This window comes from Macaca fascicularis, chromosome 6 (genome assembly GCF_037993035.2).
Source record: "Macaca fascicularis isolate 582-1 chromosome 6, T2T-MFA8v1.1".
NCBI lineage: Eukaryota > Metazoa > Chordata > Mammalia > Primates > Cercopithecidae > Macaca > Macaca fascicularis.
The window spans coordinates 67,977,527-68,003,358 of record NC_088380.1 but is presented as its reverse complement, the minus strand read 5'-3'; the positions used below and the strand labels follow the sequence as shown (position 1 = coordinate 68,003,358).

The 25,832-nt window shown below is 37.9% G+C and overlaps 1 protein-coding gene across 17 annotated transcripts in view; it reads right to left on the bottom strand.

Moving 5' to 3' along the window:
• IPO11 (importin 11) overlaps nucleotides 1-25,832 on the bottom strand; it is a 230,651-nt gene that overhangs the window by 164,011 nt on the left and 40,808 nt on the right. For all 17 annotated transcript variants that reach the window (XR_012413694.1, XR_012413693.1, XR_012413695.1 and 14 more), the window contains 5 exons: nucleotides 25,339-25,542; nucleotides 9,926-10,058; nucleotides 6,880-6,938; nucleotides 2,712-2,760; nucleotides 442-512 (listed from right to left, as the gene is read on the bottom strand). Coding sequence is in view for 14 of the 17 variants with exons in the window: in XM_073993507.1 (XP_073849608.1) it covers nucleotides 442-512; nucleotides 2,712-2,760; nucleotides 6,880-6,938; nucleotides 9,926-10,058; nucleotides 25,339-25,542 (516 nt within the window). In the remaining 3 variants the exon portion in view is untranslated. The remainder of the gene's footprint in view (nucleotides 1-441; nucleotides 513-2,711; nucleotides 2,761-6,879; nucleotides 6,939-9,925; nucleotides 10,059-25,338; nucleotides 25,543-25,832) is intronic.

Genomic DNA, 25,832 nt, shown 5'->3' with positions numbered 1-25,832 from the left:
TATACACACTGCCTACCACAGTGCACCCCCTATAATTCCACTCAAAAGATACTTAGTATGGACGAAGATAGTCTGATGGTCATTCTGAACATACTGACTTCCTGTCTGCTACATTTGATCTGCTTCTAGCTGAACTGCACTGCTATCTTCATCTCCACTTTCTCCGGTGGGTCAAAGAATAACGAGCTTTGGAAGAATCAAATACTCTAATATTAGAATTGATTTTTTATGTATCAAGGTGACTTACACTATGACATGTTATATAAATTTAATTATTATATGTATTCGAAAGTACATATAAAAGCAATTTTTAGCTTTCCTATAAGGAGTCAGAACATAGGTTTCCTTACACTAAAGGGAAAATAGTTATAAAAATATCACTTTCCATTCTAAATTTGAATGTGCATTCTATTTGAGAAAACAAGTTTTTTAAAAACTTACCACTTTAGTAAAAAGAATGATGGTCTTTTCCAGTCTATCTCTACACACATTATCTGTACCTATACTTCTACCTGTTAAAAATACATTTCAAATATTAGTAGAAGTTAATAATATTCTGTAAGTTCACAACAAAGACAACATCAAAACTTTTACAAAAATAATATTGCTGGTTTTATTTTTGCATATTATGAATTCATTATTTAAAAAGCAATACCAAGATTTACACCGAATGACACAGTAGCCCTCTGTGCCACATTATACAAAATTAATCCTAATATATGAACTGAACTCACTTTTATAGTAAAAGAATAGTCGTTTTAGCAACGAATCATGGATAACATTTAAAAACTAAATGTCACAGCTGAAGTACAACACACATGTGTAAAATAAAGCACTCAAGGAGTAACATACTCATTATCATTTTTCCTGTATCTTCTGACAAATTGATTCTGATAATTTCCCTGGGGTGATTTTTTTTTGTACATTCAGAACAATGTCCACCAGCTCATCAGCTACTCTGCTCTCTAATAATACTCCTCATATTCTGTTTGTTCATTTGTCTTATTCTCTCCTGGAAGGGTTTGTATTCTTCCTTCTGCCACGCCCACAAGGATGGCCAGAGAAAAATGACTATTTTTAGAAAACGTAACTTACACAATATGAACATTCCTATTCATCTTTGCATGCATAGTACCCAGAACAGTGTCTGCCAAAAGGCTCAACAATGTTTTACTAAATTGAAACTAACATAAAACAATCAGTAGCTCCTTAAAAGAGAGTAGACTAAGATATCTTCTCAGGATAGCAAATCCCCATACACACACATACACACAATTTGTGCGTGCACACATGTGTATGTCCAAATAAAGGTGCTTACAATCACATGGAAGAAGAAGATAACAAACAGACCACCAGTAAAATACAACACAAATATAAATGCTATAGTCTCTCACATGGGATAATAAATAATAAAGGATGCTAAAGATAAGCCAGTGGAGGTTAATGAACAAGGGATTTACAAAATGAAACTGTCAGTTAAGGAAATTTATATCACAGTGATATGCAGCAAATACTAAAAGTGAAAGAGTCTACAAGAAGTCTAAACAGGATTTGGCATATAGTCTATAGGTCATATTTGTTATACATATGACTGTTGTGAACATCTGCCTGGAAAGGGGTAGCCACAGAAGAAATATAGAAAGGGGAACGAACACAAAATAGATTTTTTTTTTTTCTTGAGACGGCATTTGTTCTGTCACCCAGGTTGAAGTGTAGTGGTGAGATCACTGCTCACTACAGCCTCGACCTCCCAGGCTCAATCAATCCTTCTTGAGTAGCTGGGACTTCAGGCACACACCACCATGCCTGATTAACTTTTTAATGTTTTTTGTAGAGACAGGGTTTTGTCATGCTGCCCAGGCTGGTCTCCAACTCCTGGGCTCAAGCGATCCATTCGCCTCAGCATCCCAAAGTGCTGGTGTTACAGGCGTGAGTCACCATGCCTGGCCTCAGGGAAATCTTTTTTTAAAAATCTGTTTTGGTCAGGCAAGGTGGCTCACACCTGTAATTCCAACACTTTGGGAGATGAAGGTGGGCGAATCGCTTTAGCCCAGAAGTTTGAGACCAGCCTGGCAACAAGGGAAATTCCTCTACACTCATTACCAGTGCAGTAGTCTCCTCTTTGTTTTGCCTTCCCCAGTATCAGGTGCCTGCAGTCAATCACAATCCAAAAATATTAAATAGAAAATTCCAGAAATAAACCATTCTTAAGTTTTCAATTGTGCAGCATTCTGAGTATGGTGATAAATCTCCAGTTGGCCCAGTCTGTCCTGCCCCAGACGAGAATCCTCCCTTTGTCCAGCAAACCCCAGCTATATACACTACCCGCCTGTTAATCACTTAGTAGTCACTTTGGATATTAGCTCGAAAAAGCATAGTACACATAGGGTTTGGTACTATCTGTGGTTTCAAGCATCCGCTGTAGGTCTTGGTTTGTAGTCCAAGGAGGGACTTCTGTATATGAGACAAAGGCTAAGCTTCTAACTTAACTTCAGAAAGTTGATACAAAATACTCATTTTAGCTACATATAGGATCTCTGCAGCTATCAAGTGCTCACTCAGGGGGGCAATTTGACAAGAGACACTTTCTCCAGATTTACAAGTGCACAACAGAAGCTATTAAAGAATAAGTATCTATTAATCCCTCATTAATCCTAGCTATTAATGAATAAAAATTCTATAGTAAAAAGGACTGCAATGAAAGTACTTACTGCATTCCAGAAACTGTTTTAGACGTTCAAATATTCCATGTAAAAAACCCTAGAAAAGAATATTATTTGAAATATCTCAATTTACTGTTATAAAAATTTACCTTGTACCTTTTTCAGGGATACTAAAACAAATCTATTACCTCACTTTAAAAAGTTAGCTGAAGAAAAATAAGTTAAAATTAGCTAAGCAAAAAACAATTCACTATTATAAACAAGGAAACAACTATAGTATTTCACCTCTTCAATACCTCATTTAGTTACATAAATCACTTTGCAATAAATAAAAAATTACTTTCTAAGCATCCTGTTTCACTAAACACTCTCTATTCTCCTTACTTTGCTTTAATTTTTCTTCACAGGCTTTAAATCCCTTGAAATACTGCATTTGTCCATTTATTATGTGGCTCTTTACATTAGAATATAAGCTCCTTGAGAGCCAGAACTGTGGTCTGTTTACTGCTTTATCCCAGAATCCTGGAACTTTGTTTGGCAATAATTAAGTATTCAAAAAATGAATGCATGGTACCAATTATTTACACCACAGTTCCTAACTCCAAGTATATGACACATTGGTCCTCAGATACTAGTATTAGATAGGCACCAACATATACCAGCTAGGTCTAATGGACCATTATTTTTGAAAACATATTCTAAGATATGTTTTGAATAATTAACAGGAATAAATAAAAATAGTGAAAAAAATTAAAATTTTTAATAAGAATTTAAACATAGAAGACATCTTTGTATCAATAAATGTTGGCATACAAACATCATAAAAGATGTCATACACTCTATTAGCAAATGAGGTGGTCTCGTTTTGTCATGAAATACTGGATGATGGTGGCTTTCCTAGAAAATAATTAACTCTAGAATGCCACAATTCCTCTCTATCCTCAGAAATATATTGTTCATTCATCAATTCTTGAGTTTGAGAAAATTCAACTAGGATACTATTATCTGAAGACTTAGTGTCTGAGATTTTACTTAGACAATCAATTTCATTGTTAACATGAGAGTCAAGAGTACTGCTCTCAGACTCTAAATACCCGTCCACTAACTCATCAAAAAACTAGTAAACCTTTTCCTCTATCAATTTCCTTCCCTCTCTGTCATTTCAGGTAGAAAATGTAAAATTCTGAATTCTCAACTATATTAAATAAAAGCTAAAAGCAGAGTAAAATGAATGTTTCCAGTCTTCCTTTATACTTTTCCAGAAACGGGACGCAATACAATTAATACAATTTAATTGTGTTATATTAATTTAATTGGCAACACAATTAAAAAAAGAAGAAAACTTCAGGATGACAACTTCACTACTGCATCATCTTCCATTTTCATACGATTTCTGTCTTTTTAAAGCATAGCTGACAGTAATTTATAATGAAAAAGTAACAACAGAACAATGAAACAGCAAAAGGTTTCAATATAAAAGAATAAGATCACTAAGAGATCCCATGTCTCTTAAATTTATAAAAGGGTCCAATAGTCCTATTCTCCAAAGAAAGTAAAAAATTATAAATGCCACCGATTTTAAAAGCCATCATATCAAGGTGCCTGCCTTCAGAGCCCAGAATCTCACCACTGTCATGTATCGTTTCTTTAGCATCTTTTAAGCTCTCTGTTGTTTTTAAGATTTTTAGGCCAGGTGCAGTGGCTCACACCTTTAATCCCAGCACTTTGGGAGGCCGAGGCGGGTGGATCACCTGAGGTCAGGAGTTCGAGGCCAGCCTGGCCAACATGGAGAAACCCTGTCTCTACTAAAAATACAAAAACTTAGCTGGGCGTGGTGACAGGGGCCTGTAATCCCAGCTACTCAGGAGGCTGAGGCAGGAGAATTCCTTGACCTTGGGAGGCAGAGGTTGCAGCGAGCCAAGATCACGCCATTGCACTCCAGCCTGGGTGACAGAGTGAGACTGTCTCAAAAAAAAAAAAAAGATCTTTATATTATTTGAAACGTTGTCCTTAATTTGTTAAGATTTTATCCTCTAATTGATTGATATACCTTAATTGCTAAAATGAGGCATTTATAACTGAGTAAAGGTTGACATATGATTTATGCAAACAGAAGACTCTTAAGGCAAAGCTAACGCTCACAAAATATCAATGATAGCCCAAGTAAACCACTATTTCACCTCACAGGAATATAAATCAAATCAACTCATTTTCACTTAAAAAAAGATAAACATAATATTCTAGTTAATGAGAGTAATATTGCATATAATTCCTGAGGCTTTTGACATATTGCTTCTAACATAAAGGATTTATTCGTTAAACAAATAACTATTGAGAATTTACTATATAAAAAAGACTGTTCCAAGCTCCGAGTCACAGTGAATAAAACAAAGCCCCTGCCTTCATGGAATTTATACATTCTAGTGAGGGAACTGAAAGGGAGTTGTCAAGTTGGTTTCTTGATCATCTTTTTTGGCAGTATGGCAATTAAAGTGTATCTGGATTTAAATTGAGGCTTGATATCTTTCAGCAATTTGGTAATACGTATCAATACTGTGGAGGTGCATATGCTTAACCCAACATTTTCAATTCTAGGAATTTATCCTAAAGAGATTAGAAAACCACATAACAGTTACCTAAATGTTCACTTCATATCTTTTATCGAAAATGAGAAACTGAGAACCTATATGTCCATCAACAGATAACTGTGTAAGTACATTATAAGAATCCTATATTAATATATTTTTTGTAAAAAATTAGTCTACTGACACTAATCATATGAATGTACCATACAATCATTTTAAAAATAACATGTAACAATACAACTGACAAGGGAAAAATATCTATAATATGATTAGTTTGTTTTTAAAATGCAAGTAAGGAAACAACAAGTAAATATTATCCCATTTGTATCAAATTGAGCGAGAAGGTCTATCCAGAATAATATGCATAAAATGTCTTCAAGGATATTTATAAACTTCAGCAGTATCTCTGAAGAGTACGATTATAAGCAATTTTTTAGTTTCTTTTTCTGAAATTTTTAACTTAAATAAAAAGTATGTCAATTTTCATAAAATGAAATAACCATCATATTACGATGATGTATATTAATCGGTTTTAAACTCTTTTAACAATAGAACAATTACTTCAATCAAATCTCATCAATATACAAAAAATTCTATTTTTTTAATGGCTCTGGTCAAATCTAGTAGGGGAGACCTAAAGACCTAATTAGATTTGTTTTTTTCTCAACTCCTGAGCAACCCCCAAAGCAACTTACAAAAAGCAATGTTTTACCTGAGCTAAACTTACTGTGAATACTAACACAGATCTAAATATAATAAAAGGCCACTTCATCTATTTAAAAAAAAAAAAAATGCAACTAGGCCAAGCACAGCCACGCCTGTAATCCTAGCACTTTGGGAGGCCAAAGAGGGCGGACCACTTGAGGCCAGGAGATCGAGACCAGCCTGGCAGAAATGGTGAAACCCTGTCTCTACTAAAAATACAAAAATTAGCTGGGCGTGGTGACACATGCCTGTAATCCCAGCAACTTGGGAGGCTGAGACAGGAGAACTGCTTAAACCCAGGAGGCAGAGGCTGCAGAGACCCAAGACTGCATCACCGCACTCCAGCCTAGGTGACAGAGCGAAATTCTGTCTCAAAAAAAAAAAAAAAAAAAAAAAAAGGTAACTATATTTTTGCATAGAAAAAAGAAGATGGATCTACAGACAATGAATATACATCACAACTTATGATCAATTTATTGACAAGGTTTTTCTCTTATATATTTTTTAATTGATTGCAAAGAGCATGTATTAATGTTATGAGCAGGCAGAAAAAAACAAATTTATTTTAAATACACAAAAACAAAGGAAAATATTAAGTATATAAATAACTATCTACAATGTGCCTGGTAATGTTATAATGGCATTCAAATTCACAGGAGTTCATTTTAATTTAAATTCAAATTAACACTCTCAATGTACCATGGTATCCTTGAGAAATATCCTGGGCCTATTTCCTCTCCTTCACACAACAGCCACTTTGATGTAGTGAAAACAGACCAGAAGTCTAAAAGTCAGAATGGTAAAAAACTAGATGGTCACTTAATAAAAACTCTTCTAATTGAATGCGAAATAAAAAGAGCACTCTTCCAAACATTCAGGAAAATACCACTTTCCCAAAGTCACGGCAAATTTCTTTGATCACTTACCATCACCTCCATATTCTTATGAGGTTCCACAAATCCATTAACAGTTAACTTACGCAGCACTGAAAAGCAAAAGCAAGCTTTACTTGAATCGTATTTTATCCTACGAAAAATACAATCACAAGAAAGATTCAGAATCACAAAATGTAATCAAGCTTGGAGGTTAATCTGAGTTAGAAAGTTAACTCCTGGTCATCTGGCTGGGAAATTAGTGGGAAAAATGGAACTAAAGTCTAGTTCTTCTGACTCACAAATGCAGTGTTCTTCTGACTTATTGTTACTTCTCATGTTTCTAAAACTGGATTCCAAAATTTAGTGTAATTTATATAATTGTTAGTACTTCTTACCTGCAATAACTGAAATTGGAAAAGTTATTTCTGTTTCACAAACTTTAAGCTATGACTCAACGGTAACCAAAAAACTTCATTCAGTTTTAGGCTATATTAATGGAAATACAGTTATCTCCTAAAAAGGATATAAAAATTAAACCCTATTTCCAAATTTGGAATCAACTACACTGCTCAACTGTGACATTTCATGAGTAACACTGACAAACTAATATACACAGAGAGATAAGCAGGATAATAGATTTGAAGGCAGAGCTAGATTTAAATCCTTGCTCCATTGTCTACAGCTATAATATTACTTTGGGCAACATTTCTAGATCTCAGTTTCCTCATCTGTAAAATGTGGTTAACAAATCCTACTTCATAGGGTTATTGATGGATTCCATGGTATATGTAAAATATAGCAATTATTTAGCAACAATAAGGATGGTGACAGTGTAAGAGACAAAATTAAAAGTTCAGTAAATAAGCACTGCTATTACAATACTAAAAAATTACACCTTAAATAGTGTTTATGAGGTCTATAAGCAATGGATTAAATTTAGGTTTAGAATGTAGCTGTCTACTAGACCTTCAGTTTGTAAGTCGAAAGCAATGTATTAAAATTAGGTTTAGAATGTAGCTGTTTATAAGAACTTCAGTTTGAAATCATCAATTATATCCAACTCAGTAATGATGCAGTAACTTTTCCTCGTTTTCATAAGGAGAAAACAGAATTCAAATTGAGTCCCTTATTCTGGATATGCTTTCTCACCATAAGACCTTGAGCCATAATACCTAAGAGGATCCTTTCCTTCTCCCTTCATCACCTAGTTAACTTCCACTGATCCTTTAAGATTACAGCTCAAAGATCACTTTCTCAGGGAAATTGTTTCTGATCATATTATCAGTTATCATAATATCAGAAGGCCTCTGTCACAGGTGTCACTTTAAATATATTTGTGGGATCATTTTATTAAGTCTATCTCCCCAGTGCCAAGCACCTACAGATTTGTCAAATGAAATAATGAATGCATCCATGTCTAAAAGATACTAAATGCACTAAGTGTAAATTCAGATAGGGATTACACAAAACAAAAATTCTAGTCTGGAGTATTTCTTCATTTCAGGACAGAAACATATAGTTACACAACAAAATTTTCCAGGGCAGGATGTCTCTAGAAAGTTAATGTGAATCTAAGACCTTTAGATGGTGAGGTATTAAAAAGCTTAAGGCAGGCAAAGATATAGTAAAGCTACATATTTTTCGTCAGGAGTTAGGATTTGAAATCAGTAAGGCAAGAAAACCCTATAATCAAAAGAAATCTTGAAAATTTCTTAATCATTAAATATACTACTATACACACAGTTTTGTATACACAGCCTTATATCAGTTTCTCTAATTCTTTCTGAGTAAACATTTCTCTCCAATGTATGTAATTTCCTCCTCAAGGATGTTGACAAAACCATCTCCACTCACTTTTGTAACTACTTCTACAATGGATTTTATTTTTCAACAGTCCTTTAAAATCATTCAAACATTTCTTCACAGGTTTCACAAAATGTGCTGACAGTTTGGGATTTGTGCATCCATTGTCTGGTGAAAGTAAGTGATGCATTAAGGCAATGCCAAGACCGATGGGATTCCAAGGTACCAGAATGAGTATGATAAAAGAACTTATAAGGAAAACTAAAAAGAATGCAAACTGAGTTAGAGTAAGAGAGAAACTGATGCTGTCTGAGATCAAACTAAGAAAAACAAACTCGGACAGGCACAGTGCTCATCCCTGTAATCCCATCACTTTGGGAGGTCAAGGCAGAAGGATCACTTGAAGCTAGGAGTTCAAGACCAGAAAGACGTAAAAATCAGCCTGGTGCAGTGGCATGTGCCTGTAGTCCCAGTTACTCAGGAAGCTGCAGTGGGAGGATCACTTGAGCCCAGGAGTTCAAGGTTGCAGTGAGCTATGATTATGCCACTGCACTTCAACCTGGGAGCAAGACCCTGCCTGTCCAAAAAAAAAAAAAAAAAGAACTAACACAGTCTTAGCAACTAGCAACCAGAACAGAAAGAAGAAAGAGAGGAGGGACTAGAACAGTAAGAGAATGAGACAAATGAGTATGTTTCAGAAGAAAAGGAACCTGGGAATATATTCATCAAGATAAACAGCTCAAGAAAAGTGAGATGGAGATTTATGCTAAGGGAATGCCTGCAAGCAACATACACCAAGATGCAGGTCAAGATGGCATCCCATCAAGCACCTTCTGAAATCCAAGTGAGTGTGAGGCACTAAGATGAAAGATGGAGCCTTGCCTTGCCAGAGAAAGGAGGGATGAAAGACGGTGCTCCTTCCAACCTGGAGAAAAAATTTTAGGAAAGTTGGCATGACAATGATAAGTGTAGGGGTCCAGAATGAGAAAAATAAAGTAGAAACAAAAACTGGAAGCATTTGAAAAAAATATATTCAGAGCCATGAGGCCACAATAGTGTGAATAATGTGAATCTAACTATCCACTTCAACTTACTATATGTGCTTTCAAAAATTAGAGGGCGTAGAAGAAGAGCTACTGTCACAAAACCATAAATAAGCCCTTATCTTTCAGGGAGAAATTAATCTCTTATTTTTCCAGTGAAATTGGGAACAGAAAACCCATATAAAGAAACTATTTGGTGACTGTTCTGAGGTATCTCATTTCAAAAATGAACATATCAAGTTTAACAGTACCTTTCAATGATAGCAGAGTTCGTTCTAGTGAACTCAGAATTACAGCTTCATTGCCAGAAGAAACTTGTTGCAGGAATGTGTCTGTGTGGTGATTCCACAGAGAGCAGGCAAAATTATAAATTCCAGAAGCTAACTGCAAAAAAAGGCAACAAATTTATTCATAGTGTATTATAGATTTCAGTAATACATTAGAACTACAAAGTAATATATTTTAGTTTTACAACTAAGCACATATTTTCTGAGAGATCTGAAATAGTCAAAGAGTATTTGTGGCAATGTTTCATACTTTTTTAGCCACAAAGCACAGTAACACATAGAGCTTACACTGGCTGCTAAACACACACAGACACACCCCTAAAAGACTAGTTTCTTAAAACAATATTAATACCTCATCAAATCCTGCATTGCAGCCTTATATATTCTAATTTTATTCTTTTTATCCCCACTAATAGGTTGCAACCTCTGTTTAAAACAATGATTTATGGACTGTCACTGAGTATGTCAGATAAATCAATATATGAAGATATACAAAGGAGAAAGCCTTCCGTGTTCTGCCAGTTCTACCCATATGGCTTTTGCACATTTAATGCCAGGAACATACCAACCACATGGTTTCTCCGTTGCTTTACTAAAGTGTACTGATATTTAAAAATCTGACCCTCATATTAAGAATGTAGTTAATCTCTGCCTCACACTTTGAGGCAGAACATCTTCCAGTGATATCTTCAATTTTTTCCAGGAGTTCTCAGAGCAATCCAGCTGAGTCTACATGGCTATTTACTTTAAATTAAAACTAGATAAAGGTATTTATGACTAGTTATCATCAGCATACTTCAGAATACTTTTTCTTACTCAAGATATAAGCATCTCCTGTTCACTAATTAAATGCTATTTATAGAACAGGCATCAGAAACCAGAGCTGCAATCCTGTTAAAATCATGTTTTTATGAAAAAATCGAATTCCATTTATGTTAGTTTAATTAAGTATTTTTAATGGTCTGGGCCATTAAAACAGCTTCCCAATATCCCCCGGGGCAACTGTGCATGTATCCACACAGAACACACAAGCTTAGCAAAGGCTTGAACCTCAGCTAATCTGAGTCTTGGAAAAACATCCTGTGATCCTCCCAGAACACAAGAGGATAGAAGGCTTGTAAGAAACTTACAAGACCATCTACTACTCGCCTCTTTATCTCGTCCTTTAGGCTATCATGAGACAGTTTCTCATCACCTCTCAGGTTCTGAAGAGGTATAAGGCTTTCTGTCCTACTCCCCTTAAAATATACTGCAGAATATAAAACTACCAAGCTATATAGTCTAGAATTGGCTTCTCAGCAATTAGGCATCCCACAAGTCACATTAGAGTCATCCATCTCCTATTGTTTCTGTGTCATTCTTTCTGGTGTATGAGACAAGGCCCACAGGAAGCTTGCACCTGTAGGTGCTTCCCTTCTCTATCCAAATTAAACAATGAACTGCCTGAATCTAAAAGTGGTTCACTGTATCTTTACAAACTATATCAGTCAGGGATGCCTTAGCCCTTCCTTGTCTTGTGTGTATACTTCACAACAGGTACAATGACTACTTATTAAGCTACTTTAGCATATTCTCAAGTATGTATGCAGTATTCCAAAGAGTAAAATCAAACTGCTGAATCCTAATGTTTCATCATAGCCAAAATATTTTAGTGATCGTTCTCTCAATAGTGTTACAACACAAACTGCTGTATCATAAAAAGAGTTTGAAAGTGACATTTTCCCATGAAGTAATAATGTAGCAGAGAAGCAAACATTCACTCTGATAGAAGGGAAATAATATTTAAAAACTGGGAAAAAAGATTTATTTCAACAAACTTGCATGCTTTACTTATAACTTCAGTAAACCATAAAACGAATTCGTATTTTTCTTAGTAAGTCCTTTCAGAAAATAAAAAACTGAAATATATATCCAGAATTGAAAAAACATCTATCGTCCTAAATTTTATTATACTTACTGTGTAATATACAACATCCTAAACTTTCCCAACACATACATCATTAAAATATTTTGTCAGCCAGAAGAAAGTGAAAGAATACAAACAGAAGGATTTAGAGGCAGAAAGGGTAAGAATTCTACAAAACACCTAAAATTAAATTTTAAACTAATGTAAAATTTCTTACTGTAGCAAATATTTCAACTCCCCAAAAATGAAATCTATAGCCTTGGCTATAATTTGTAGATCTGTTTTGTACTGTGTCTTTTTGTAACAAATAAAACAAAAACTCAAAGGGTGCCATACCCAAATTTCAAGTAAGACCAAAAAACTATTAAGCTTTAAACCGATATCTTGCTTACTACAAAATGACATTTTGAATAATTTTATAGCCTTTCTTTGCATCTCCTTAAAACTACCTGTTAACATTAACTTCTGTAGATTATATTAAAATTGTTTAAAAGGACTTTATATTGAAATTTTTTGTGTCAGTATTATCTGAAGTCACTTGAACTCATTTAAAAGGTATGCTCAGAGCAGGCGCGACGGCTCACGCCTGTAATCTCAGTGCTTTGGGAGGCTGAGGCAGGTGATCACTTGGTGTCAGAAGACCAGCCTGTGCAACACGGCGAAACACGGTCTCTACAAAAAATACAAAAAAATTAACCTGGCGTGGTGGGGTGCACCTGTACTTCCAGCTACTTCAGGGGCTGTGGTGGGAGGATGCCAGGATGCCTTGAGTCCAGGAAGGGAGGCTGCAATGAGCCGAGATCGCACCACTGCTCTCCAATCTGGGTGACAAACTGAGACCCTGTCTCAAAAAAACAACAACAAATAACCAGCTGGGCACGGTGGCTCATACCTGTAATCCCAGCACTTTAGGAGGCCAAGGCAGGTGGATCACGAGGTCAAAAGATTGAGACCACCCTGGCCAACATGGTGAAACCCGTCTCTACTAAGAATACAAAAATTAGTTGGGAGTGGTGGTGCACACCTGTAGTCCCAGCTACTTGGGAGGCTGAGGCAGGAGAATCCGGAAGGCAGAAGTTGCAGTGAGCAGAGATATCGCCACTGCACTCCAGCCTGGCAACAGGGCAAGACTCCATTTCAAAAAAAAAAAAACCCATATAGGCCAGGTGCGGTCGCTCATGCCTGAAATTCCAGCACTTTGGGGAGCCGAGGCGGGTGGATCACCTGAGGTCAGAAGTTTGAGACCAGCCTGGCCAACATAGCGAAACCCCATCTCTATTACAAATACAAAAATTAGCTGGGCATGGTGGCACCTGCCTGTAATCCCAGCTACTCAGGAAGCTGAGGCAGGAGAAATGCTTGAACCCAGGAGTTGGAGGCTGCAGCGAGCTGAGATCACACTACTCAGTCTGCGTAACAGAGACTCCATCATAAAATAAATAAATAAATAAATAAAACCACATACACAAATAAAAGGTATGTTCAGGATATCAGTTTATCAGTATACAAGTAATTATGTAGATAATGATGACATAAATGGTAAATAACATTTACAGCATTTACAGAATAAGACATTTATTAAACCTTACTATGCACGCACTAGGCAGTACTCTCGGCACTTTACCTGTGTTAACTTATTTAATCATCACAATCTAAAAGTAGATATTATTTACTCTCCTTTTACAATAAGAAAATTAAGTGAGGCATAGAAAAGTTAAGTAACTTGCCCAAGAGTAAAGAACACAGTAAGAGGAAGAGACAGGATTTGAATCCAAGGAAGGTGCTCAAAACCTGCATTATTATCTTCTATGCTCTAATGTCTCCTAATACAATAACTAACAATTAACTGCACTGTATAAAAGAGATAAGCATTTTTGGTATAATTAAGTTCTGTTTAAACTTTTTTTTTTTTTGAGACAAAGAGTCTCACTCTGTTGCCCAGGCTAGAGTGCAGTGGCGTGAGCACGGCTCGCTGCAGCCTCAATCTCCTGGGCTCAAGCAATCCCCTCACCTCAGCCTGCCAAGTAGCTGGGACTACAGGGGTGCACCACACCAGGTTAATTTATATATTTATTTTTATTTTTTGTAGAGATGGGGTCTCACTATATTGCCCCGCCTGGTCTCAAACTCCCGGGCTCAAACGATCCTCCTGCCTCAGCCTCCCAAAGTGTTGGGATTACAGGCATAAGCCACCATGCTTGGCCCTGTTTAAACCTTTTGATATCAAAATATAAAGTACACCCTGGGCATGGTATCTGACAACTGTAATCCCAGCACTTTGGAAGGCAAAGGCAAAAGGATCACTTGAGGTCAGGAGTTGAAGAACCACCTAGGCAACAAAGTGAGACCCTGTTTCTACAAAATGTTTCTTAACAAATTAGCTAGACATGGTGGTGCATGACTGTAATCTCAGCTACTTGCAAGACTGAGGTGGGAGGATCATTTGAACCCAGGAGTTCGGGGCTGCAGTGAGCCATGATCACACCACAGCACTCCAGTCAGGACAAAAGTGAGGCACTGTCTCTAAAAATAAATTGAATGTTTTTCTTGTATATACACATATATTCATATACATATAAGCAACATACGTGTGTAAATTAGAACTAGTCCCATTCACTAGTCATAACAGCCATAGACCTTTTATCTAATTCTCAATACCTTCCACTACCACTACATGCCAGACTTGCTGAAAAAAAAAAAAAAAGATGGTGACAGTAATTATTCCCTAGTTCCTCAATTAAAAGTAAGATTAAGCTTGGAAAAAAAAAAAAAAAGTCAGCCAAATAAAACAAGGCACAGACTCAAGAAGGAAAACGTTAAGGGAGAATTTGCCACCCTACATAACCAGCATATTTTGAAATTGTGTCAGATTTTTTAAAAGTATTTTGTATTGGCCGGGCACAGTGGCTCATGCCTGTAATCCCAGCTACTCAGGAGGCCGAGACAGGAGGATTGCTTGAGCCCAGGAGTTCAAGGTTGCAGTGAGCTATGAGTGTACCATTGAACTCTAGCTTGGGAGACAAAACCCTGTCTGTAAAAAATAAAAACAGTATTTTTTAATAATGGTAGCAAAGGAGCAAAACTGTTTTATTTTTTTCAGGCATTACTTCTGTTACCAGAAGAATATCTCTTTGCAGAATTCTACCACTTGCATACAGACAATGCAAATCACAGTAGACATATTACACATAAAATCTTCCCCACTCACCTACAAAACAAAGAACAAAAAATACCAAAGAACATCTCTGAATACTACACTACAGGTTCTTACTGTCACAAGATTGAATAAAAAAAGCATTTAATCATGGTGGAATCAAAGTCATTAAAATAAAATTCTATTCTGTTCCATAAAATCATCTCCTTTTAGGCCGGGCGCGGTGGCTCAAGCCTGTAATCCCAGCACTTTGGGAGGCCGAGACGGGCGGATCACGAGGTCAGGAGATCGAGACCATCCTGGCTAACACAATGAAACCCCGTCTCCACTAAAAATACAAAAAAAAAAATTAGCCGGGCGTGGTGGCAGCGCCTGTAGTCCCAGCTACTCGGGAGGCTGAGGCAGGAGAATGGCGGGAACCCGGGAGGCGGAGCTTGCAGTGAGCCGAGATCGCGCCACTGCACTCCAGCCTGGGCGACAGAGCGAGACTCCGCCTCAAAAAAAAAAAAAAAAAAAAAAAAAATCATCTCCTTTTCTATTTATCATTCGACTCTAAAAATATGTGTTAGAAAGTTCAGTAATTCAGGTAGTCAAAGATTCCACTCTATTTCACCTTAAGCAACTTTCAATGTTGAAATTTTCATTCCTACTTCTCACAAAAATAAATAAGATTTATAGGTATTAGTGGCAAAGTTAGATCTTGATCTATTAATTCTTCCCTCTTTCTGTTCCTAGAAAGTAATACTTAATATGAGAGAACTACAGGCTAAAACATCTCAAATCTGAAAACCTGAAGTATTTGCTTCAAAATCCTTAACTCTGAGTGTCAGCACGATGCTCAAGGGAAATGATCACTGAAGTATTTCAATTTTCAGATTTTCACATTTGAGATGTTCAACGTAAGTATAATGCAAATATTACAAAATCTGAAAAAAATCCGAAACATTTCTGTTCCCAAGCATTGCAGATAAGAAGTACTTAACCTGTACTTTAAGGACTACAGATATGAAAAGCACATAAGATGCCTGCCACACAGCAGGTATTGCTAAATGAAGGCATGTAGTATTTGAGACAGAAATTAAAAAAAAAAAAAAAAAACAATAGTATGGAAATTTAAAAACAAAAACCTGATAATTAAGGACATTAGGCATCTCTTAAAGTTCCAATTCAAGACTTTCTAGGTAGCCTACTAAAGGTCTATACACAAATGGCTGGAATGAAGAAGCAATAGCACTATCTGTCGACAAAGAGCCTCCCCTTGACCAAATTTTAGTCAGGCTTTTCTGAACCTTTGTCCTAACTAGGCTTCTACTTTCGGACTTCCAAAACGTCTGTTCTTTGCGTCACCCAATTTTAGCAAGAAATCTTGCTATGTTGGTTTAGCCAAAATCCCCTATCCTTGACATCTGATATTATCAATATCTAATCAGGTTGCTTTCAGCAAGAATCCTATTAGGTCAGTTTGGCCAAGAACCCCCCCTCATCCCTGATGATTCTTTTTAGTAATTTTCCATCCTCTCGACCCCCACAACCCCCCTGCAATCGCCCACCCTTTCCACCCCTGCTCCTTGGCAATAAATTCCCACTTTTCCTTGTATTCAGAGTTGAGCACAATTTCTCTCCCCTACCGCAAAACCCCACTACAGTAGCACCATCTGAATAAAGTCTGTTTTATCATCCTTTACAAGTGTTTGAAACAAGTTTTTCTTTAACACTTTTCAGCCCTTTACCTTCAGTAAAAGCAGGGAGAGCTAAAGAAAGAAGAAACATCAGGAATGAAGAAGAAACCACAGGAAGTAACCATTGCCAACTAATATATTCACAAGCCCTGTATAACCTCCTATCTGCTCCAGAAAACACCAACTGATACATGCTTACAGAAGGCTCGGCTAGAAAAGAGTAAGTAATAAAGCAAACAAGCAGGAGAAATAAAAATATTTTTTTCTACATGCGATTCTAAAAACTGTGGAGGGGGAAAGGAATATTCAGTGAGACAATATGCAAATAAACTATTTAATGAAACATGTTAGGTACTAGTTCATGAAATACTTAACATTTTCTATTTCTAAACCAGAAGAAACAGTGCCACCTACTGACTGCTTAGTGGCTGTAACTGAGAAGCCCAAAGCCTTGACTCCAAAGTATCAAAAGCTAACCATTACACACTAAGTATTTCAGCATTTCAAATACTCTTAAACTTTTTTAGCCTCCGAATTGTCTTCATAATTTTCCCTTAAGAAATATCAGCAGCAAAAAAGTTTTACATCAAAGTTCATGTATTAAATAATTCATCACTAATACTGGGACAAAAAATATTACCCATGAGCTACAGATGCCAAACTCTGCTTAGCCTGAACCTAATCAGGAACGTATATAATCAATAAATGTAGAAGGTGGGACAACCTATAAGACAACTGATCTAGTTTTTTTTTTAACAAGTCAGTGGCATTTTTTATGGGGGAGAGGGAGGAAATCAATAGTATTCAAAATTAAAAGATTTGTAAAAGACATGTCAAATGCACCTCATTCATTTTTCTGGCTCAAGCCACTTGTAAAAATGTGTTTGAGAACAATCTAGAAAACCGGATAAAAGTATTAAATGATATTAAATCACTTTTTACTTCCTCAGGATGATAAAAGTTAAATACTTAAAAAATAAATCTATCTTTTCACAGATAAATATTAAAGAATTTAGTAAAAAAAATGAAATATTTAAATTCCTTTAAAACAGCTCAAAAAAAGTGAGAAAGCAAGAACAGGAAAATGTTGACTAGGTAATGGTTATATGGCAGTTAATATTTTTCTTTACTTTTCCATGTTTTTAAAATTTATTTTCAATTTTAAAAACACCTGTATTCTTAATAACTAAAAAGGTTATTTTAGTAATAATTGTTTTTTTTGTTAATAAGGCTTAAGTAGGCCAGGCACAGTGGTTCACACCTGTAATCCCAGCACTTTGGGAGGCCGAGGACGGCAGATCACAAGGTCAGGAGTTCGTGACCAGCCTGGCTAATATGGTGAAAACCCCGTCTCTACTAAAAATACAAAAATCAGCTGGGCGTGGTGGTGCGTGCCTAGTAGTCCCAGCTACTTGGGAGGCTGAGGCAGAAGAATTGCCTGAATCCGAGTGGCAGAGGTTGCAGTGAGCCGAGATTGCACCACTGCACTCCAGCCTGGGCAACGGAGCAAGACTCAGCCTCAAAAAAGAAAAAAAAAAGAGGCTTAAGTATAAATTTGCTTCCACTTAACTATGACATAAATGTATATTATATTACCAAAACGTATCAAGCCAGAAGCTTTGGTAGGTACAACATCTATCTCTAAAACAATTTCCAGCCAAACTGCTGATGTCTCTCAACTAATATTCATTTATTTATTTATTTAGACGGATTTATTTATTAAGACGAATGGCACAATCTCGGCTCACTGCAACCTCCGCTTCCCAGGTTCAAACAATTCTCCTGCCTCAACCTCCCAAGTAGCTGGGCTTACAGGCACCCATCACCACACCCAGCTGTTTTTTGTACTTTTAGTAGAGATGGGGTTTCACCATGTTGGCCAGGCTGGTCTCGAACTCCTGACCTTGTGATCCGCCTGCCTCGGCCTCCCAAAGTGCTGGGATTACAGGCGTGAGTCACAGCACCCAGCCTCAACTAATATTTATTTATTTACTGTCAATGAAGGACATTCCTAAAGACCTATAGTATTTGTTACTTACATGCTTTTTAAAGTAAAATCTACTTTTCATTTTGTTTTCAAACCTTCCAGTGATATAGCTCAGGCCCAGGAGGGATGCTGTGGCCCATCTTTCAGTTCCCTAAGTCTCTTATCCTGGCAACAGCCTTAAGCCTCTCTTCAGCCACTTAATGCCTACACACTGTTGTCATGTACCCAAAATATCAACTCAGTAAGCAGGAGGAACAAAAAAAAGTAAAACTACTCTCCTCCCTGGGTGGGCCCCTATCTTTCCACAGCTGTATCTCAGGCATCCCATAAAGTGATTACATACAGTAAGAATCCAAATATTTGTCAGATAAATAGACGGATGGGTAAGGTATAAATCAGTACTGTTTCAAAAGCAACTTAGAGATATTTGGGGGATAGTTTTGGAATTTTCATTCTTATTCCAGGCCCTTAACTAGGGCTCAGACAAGAGGCTTTATGAATCAACACAGGAAGAATACGCACCATGCTATATTCAAAATCTCTTCTGTTCAGTGCACAGCTCTGTTCTTTTGAACCAAGTCTGTCACCTTGAGTCTCTCCTCCACTAGAGTAACTTTCCACCAAAAAGTTCTTTTTAACCTTGGTATTAATGTAAGCCGAGACACACACATGCACAGGCTCAAATCCCCACACAGGTTCACAGCACAAATGACCCTTTAAGAGAGTCACTTTTTAAATAATGTACTTAAGCCAATATAGGCCGGGCGCAGGGGCTCACGCCTATAATCCCAACACTTCAGGAGGTCAAGGTGGGCAGATCATTTGAGGTCAGAAGTTTGAGACCAGCCTGGCCAACACGGCAAAACCCTGTCTCTACTAAAAGTACAAAAATTAGCCAGGCATAGCAGCATGCGCCTGTAATCCCAGCTATTCAGGAGGCTGAGGCAGGATAATCATTTAAACATGGGGGGCAGAAGTTGCAGTGAGCTGAGATCGCACCACTGCACTCCAACCTGGGCGAAAGAGCAAGACTCAATCCTCAGGGGGAAAACAAAGCCACTATAAAATTACACGGAGCAAGAGATAAGAAACAGAATCAACATGGCAATTAATGTACAATTAAAATCAACAAAACAAAAGTGAAAATAAGATCTATTAAACCTATTTGATGACTTGCTCACAAAGGCATTTATCTTTTAAATAAATTTTACTGCACTGTAAATATCTTAAAGGCTGGAGTTACATCATGTAAGTGGTGCCTTGGCATTCTCAAATTTAGCATTCATAATTTCAATTATTTGGAAATTTCCCCTAAGAACCACATCACGAAGTCTTAAGTTTACAAGGAGTACATCTGCAAGTCTCTGCTATGAGGGTGAGTGATCTATCTTACACTAACCAACCCATCTCAAAGCAGCTATGCAGTTCTCCTTTGTTTAGAAAATATAATAATTCATCATGATGACCTTCTGAAGTATTGTAACTTGACTTCGCCTTGCCACACAGCATTCTTTTACCCTTATCATCCAAATACTTCATGTGTTGTTGAGCAGGAACACTGTTATTATTATGTTTTAGACACGTGGTCCAACTCTGTCTTATAGGCTAGCACAATCATATCTCACTACAGCCTCAAACTCCTAGGCTTAAGTAATCCTCCCGCCTCAGCCTCCCAAGCAACCAGGATGACGTACATACACCACCATGCCTAATTTTTTATTTTTTTTAGAGGTAGGATCTCACTATGTTGCCTAGACTGGTCTCAAACTCCTGGCCCCAAGGATCCTCCCACCTCAGCTTTCCAAAGTGCTGGGATTAGTCACCATGCCCAGCCTAATGAGAACATTATTCATCATAAACCTTTCAGTTTTTAAAATTCAGCTAAGTTTTAGACATGACCATAATAACAATGCAATATAGTTTTGTTTTCTTCCACGCAGATTTTTTTTTTCCTGAGACAGAGTCTTGCTCTGTTGCCCAGGCTAGAGTGCAGTGGCGTGATCTCGGCTCACTGCAACCTCCACCTCCTAGGTTGAAGTGATTCTCCTGCCTCAGGCTCCCGAGTAGCTGGAATTACAGGCACCTGGCTAATTTTTGTATTTTTAGTACAGACGGGGTTTCACCATGTTGGCCAGGCTGGTCTTGCACTCCTGACCTCGTGATCCGCCCGCCTCAGCCTCCTAAAGTTCCAGGATTACAGGCGTGAGCCACTGCACCTGGCCCCATGTGAGATTTTAATAGCTTACTAAATGGGGGGTTGTGTTCTTCCACATGAACTGTCAAGAGACTACTAATTCTGTCTTCTGTCTCCCACAATATTGTACATATCTCTTGTACACAGTAGGCATTCAATAACTGTTGAGTGACTGCTAGACAGAAGTAAAAACTTAAGATTAACCCCTAATATCCAGGCCGAGCATGGTCATATGCACCTGTGGTCCCAGCTAGTTCAGAGGCTGAGGTGGGAGGATTGCTTGAGCCTAGGAGGTCAAGGTTGTAGACACCTATGTTTGTGCCACTCGCTATGCAGCATATACTTTTGTGGGTTACACATCGTGATTTGGGGACATTATTAACATACTCACAACTTAATTACAATTGCTACCTGTACCTTAAATTTCCTTATTTTTAGAGACTTTGGATTTTAACTGTGGTTAATGTCCATTTTACTATATTTAGGTTTATACGTAAAGGCATACTGTTTTATAGAAAATGAATTCCTGGCCAGGCATAGTGGCTCATGCCTGTAATCCCAGCATTTTGGGAGGCGGAGGCAGGTGGATCATCTGAGGTCAGGAGTTGGAGACCTGGCCAACATGGCAAAACCCCATCTCTACTAAAAATACAAAAATTAGCTGGGCATGGTGGCATGTACCTGTAAACCCAGCTACTAGTGGGGCTGAACCTGGGAGGTGGAGGTTGCAGTGAGCCAAGATCGTGCCACTGCACTCCAGTCTGGGCAACAGAGCGAGACACTGTCTCAAAAAAACAGAAAACGAATTCCTGGCCGGGCACAGTGGCTCATGCCTGTAATCCCAGCACTTTGGGAGGCTGAGACAGATGGATCGCTTGACGCTAGGAGTTTGAGGCCAACCTGGGCAACATGACAAAACCCTGTCTCTACTAAAAATACAAAAATTAGCTGGACATGGTGGTGTATGTCTGTAATCCTAGCTACTCAGGAGGCTAAGGAACAAGAACTGCTTGAAGTTAGGAGGCAAAGGTTGTAGTGAGCCAAGACAGAGACCCTCTCTCTCAAAAAAAAAAGATTCTTTTTTGTGTCAAATCAAGCTCAATTTTGTTACTGCAAAACAATTTGCTCTCAACTGCTGATTTTGTAATTTGCCACCCCTCAAAAGAGCTTATTTTAACAAAGAGGAGGAAAGGGTATAACAATTGTTGAGACACACTGAGCTGCAGGTGGCCATTTTAAGTGTACCCTGTGCACTACACTTTGCTATAGCAACCAGCTCAACCATGAGCTTACTATTTTTTTTTTTTCCTTTTGAGACAGTCTCTCTCTGTCGTCTAGGCTGGAGTGTAGTGGTGCAATCTCGGCTCACTGCAGCATCCACCACCTGGGTTCAAGTGATTCTCCTGCCTCAGCCTCCTGAGTAGCTGGGATTACAGGCGTGCACCACCATGCCCGGCTAAGTTTTTTTATTTTTAGTAGAGACGGGGGTTTCACCATGTTGCCCAGGCTGGTCTCGAACTCCCAATCTCAGGTGATGTGCCCGCCACAGCCTCCCAAAGTGCTGGGATTACAGGCATGAGCCTGACCCTTACATTTTTTTATGCAGGAAACGAATTTGGTACTTGAGGACCATCTTGGCATCTTCCTTTATTATTAAAAGGAAGATTTTCCATACTTCGGATTACCAAAATAATAGGCACAGCTATATTAACTAGCAAAATTGCTTTTTATAGTAATGTCTTCCCATACATGCTATCTTCAATTAACTACACATCTTGTACCTCAACTGCGTTAGACAAGTCCCTACTATAGTCCCTATCTCCAGGTTCAGCTGCTCCATTCCAAAATAAAAAGTGCTAATCTGAATTTTTTCCAGGTATTTTTAGCTTTGACTAATCTCTCAAAAACCCTGCTTTTTGAAGTTTGGCACTATATCACTCCGAAATCCAGGAGGCATCTAAGAAGTCTCCTATTCTATTGTTCATTCACTTAACAGTTATTGAGCATCAATCATTATGTGTACTCTTTCAGACCATGCAGTAGGATGACAGGAATAAAAGCTACAATGTAGTGAATCTGAGAAAAATAAGTCAACAATTACAATTCAGTACAATGTGATAACTACTATATTGAAAGCAACTACAAGATGCTAATTAAGCATATACTTCTTTCTATATGGAGAAGAACTAGCCTCATACTACAAAAAAAAAAAAACAAACAAACAAGCAAGAAGCTAACTCACACAAGCTATCCAGCTTAAGGCCCTGGTTATCTCTACAGTTACAATCTGTGGAGATTGCCTCAACTAAATATAAACTGTACCTGTAAGGCAACATATTAGGAGAGTAAAATTTGATAAAGTTGAAATAGGAATTAAAACTTCTATAGACTGGTAGCCTTTAATAACAGGTAACTGTAACCAAGAATCTTCTAGACAATTGATTTTGAGACTCTCCCCAACAAAAAAGTAAGTCCTAGAAGTGCAGGGTTTGAGGTGAGGATAGAACAGAGGAAAAGGAAAAACAATTTCATAGAAAGACTTGAGTAAGTAAACTGTCCATTTACTTAGTCCTCGTTAGAAATCAAGCAAAAGTGAAAAGGATTTGAAAAGCAACCTTAAACTATCAAAAATAATTTCTCTTACACACAATATCCTCGGACGAACATGAGACTGGCTATTTAATTAAACCCAATGAGTTAAAAATGAAAAGGACACAATGTGGTCTGACATAAACTTTGGTGTATATAAAAATCCTATGGGGAGCTTGTTAAAAATGCAAATCGCCAAGCCGTATCCTCAAAGTGAGGATTCCAAAGGTGTGGTTCAGAAACCTCTCAGTCTGTGTGTAACAGACTGAAAACGAATGTTTTTGGCATGGAAGACAGCTCAAGGTTATACACTGCTCTTCCCACCCTCTTCCCTAGTCCATTCTCAAAGAAGAGGCTCTACACTGTGAGTCCAAGACAAAATAAGAGTCCTCAGGAACAAAAAGTTGGCCAATTTTTTGTGAAGGAATAAAGGCAACATAAAAAGACTAAGACAGTATTTTCTTCTAGAACTCTCTCTTTACTTGGCTCCTTCCATTAGATCCCTTCCCTTCTACATGCTGCATACTCTTCATTGATTCCTTTCCACATAATAGGACTAGGCTATCTCCTTTTTTAAGAATGAAGCATCTCTAATCATGGACGGTGAAATAGAGACCAGCGCAGAAGTCAGACGGAGGTCTGGGAAAAGCTGCTTAAGACCACATGCTAAATTCAGAAGTAAAAGGAACTCTGGAAGCTCCCAAGGAAAAGCCTGCTAATTTAGGGAAAAGCATGAGCAATATTTAAAGTACATTTAGAGGAGAAAAAGAAAGACAAAAGAAAAATCTTTCTACAAAACACCATGTCACCCTCTTCTTTTTTGGAGGGCAGCATGATTCAGAACCCACCTGAAATAGTTTCTTGAGCCCTATCACGTGACCATATAATAAGACTTAAAATTATATACCTTTAATTTCTCTACAATTACAAAAGGTAACAAAGAACACTGTTAAAAATATTTCAAAGCATGGGTAACACAGTGAGACCTCATCTCTACAAAATAAAAAAACCATCTGGCGTGTACCTGTAGTCCTAGCTACTCGTGAGGCTGAGGTAGGAGGATGGTTTGAGCCAAGGAGGTCAAGCCTGTAGTGAGCCATGATCATGCCACTGTGCTACACCCTGGGTGACAGAACAAAACCCTGTCTCAAAACACACACACACACACAAAACCAAAAACAGAACAAAACCCTGTCTCAAAACACACACACATACGAACCCAAAACCAAAAACAAAAGGTGCAAAAAACCTGATAAATGGCTGTCACCCCATACTCATGTCAAACTCCTTCCTATATCTGCCCTACATCCTTCAGTTACCCAGATGTAACAATTCTACTCCTAAATGTCAACTCTATGCCCACCTAATTGTTCTCTTTACCACAGCTTCATTTAAGAGATGTATCATCTCATCTGAAGTACTTCCTTTACCTCAAACTGATCTCCTTACCTTAAGACTGTATCCAACAACCAATCCTCCTCACTGGCAACTAAGTGATCTTTTTATTCATATCACTGCCCAGCAGTGATACGAGAAATGAGTGAAATGAGAAGTCTCACCCTGTCGCCCAGGCTGGAGTGCAGTGACACAGTCGCAGCTCATTGCAACCTCCACCTCCCGGGTTCAAGCGATCCTTCTGCCTCAGCCTCCCGAGTAGCTGGAACCACAGGCACGTGCCACCACGCCTGGCTAATCTTTGTAGTTTTTAGTAGAGACAGGGTTTCACCATGTTGGCCAGGCTGATCTTGAACTCCTGACCTCCAGATCCACCCGCCTTGGCCTCCCAAAGTGCTGGGATTACAGGCGTGAGCCACCACACCCGGCCGCACAATTTTCATAATCAAATTTAACTATGTGAAATCACTTACATCATAAAATAGTTTTCTATCAGCAGCAAGTCGTTTAGATGCCAGTGTCTTGGTAACATGATAGAAGGTAAGTAATGCTCTGTGCTGTCGAAGATCATCCTGGACTTTAACAGACTCTATAAGAGTGGGAATTAGTTCAGGCCACTGTCTGGGACAATCCAATCTAGCAACCTTTGCAATCAGCACTGCAATCTGAGTTGCAATCTAAAAGGAAAAAATGAGAAATAAACAAATGGAATCAAGGCAATAGATAAGGAATGCATTCTCGGTGAAAAATCACCTTGTTAATTATACATTTGACAAAAATGAACACAATTTCACTGAATGACTGCTTAAACAGTGGTTCTCAAAGTGTGGCCCATGGACCCCTGGTAGAGCTAGGACACTTTCTGGGACCTATGAGGTCCTCCTTTACCCAATTACCTGTCAGTGTGAAACAAAGTTTTCTTCATATAACGTCTACCATGTATCACAACAGAGTAAATGAAGAAGCA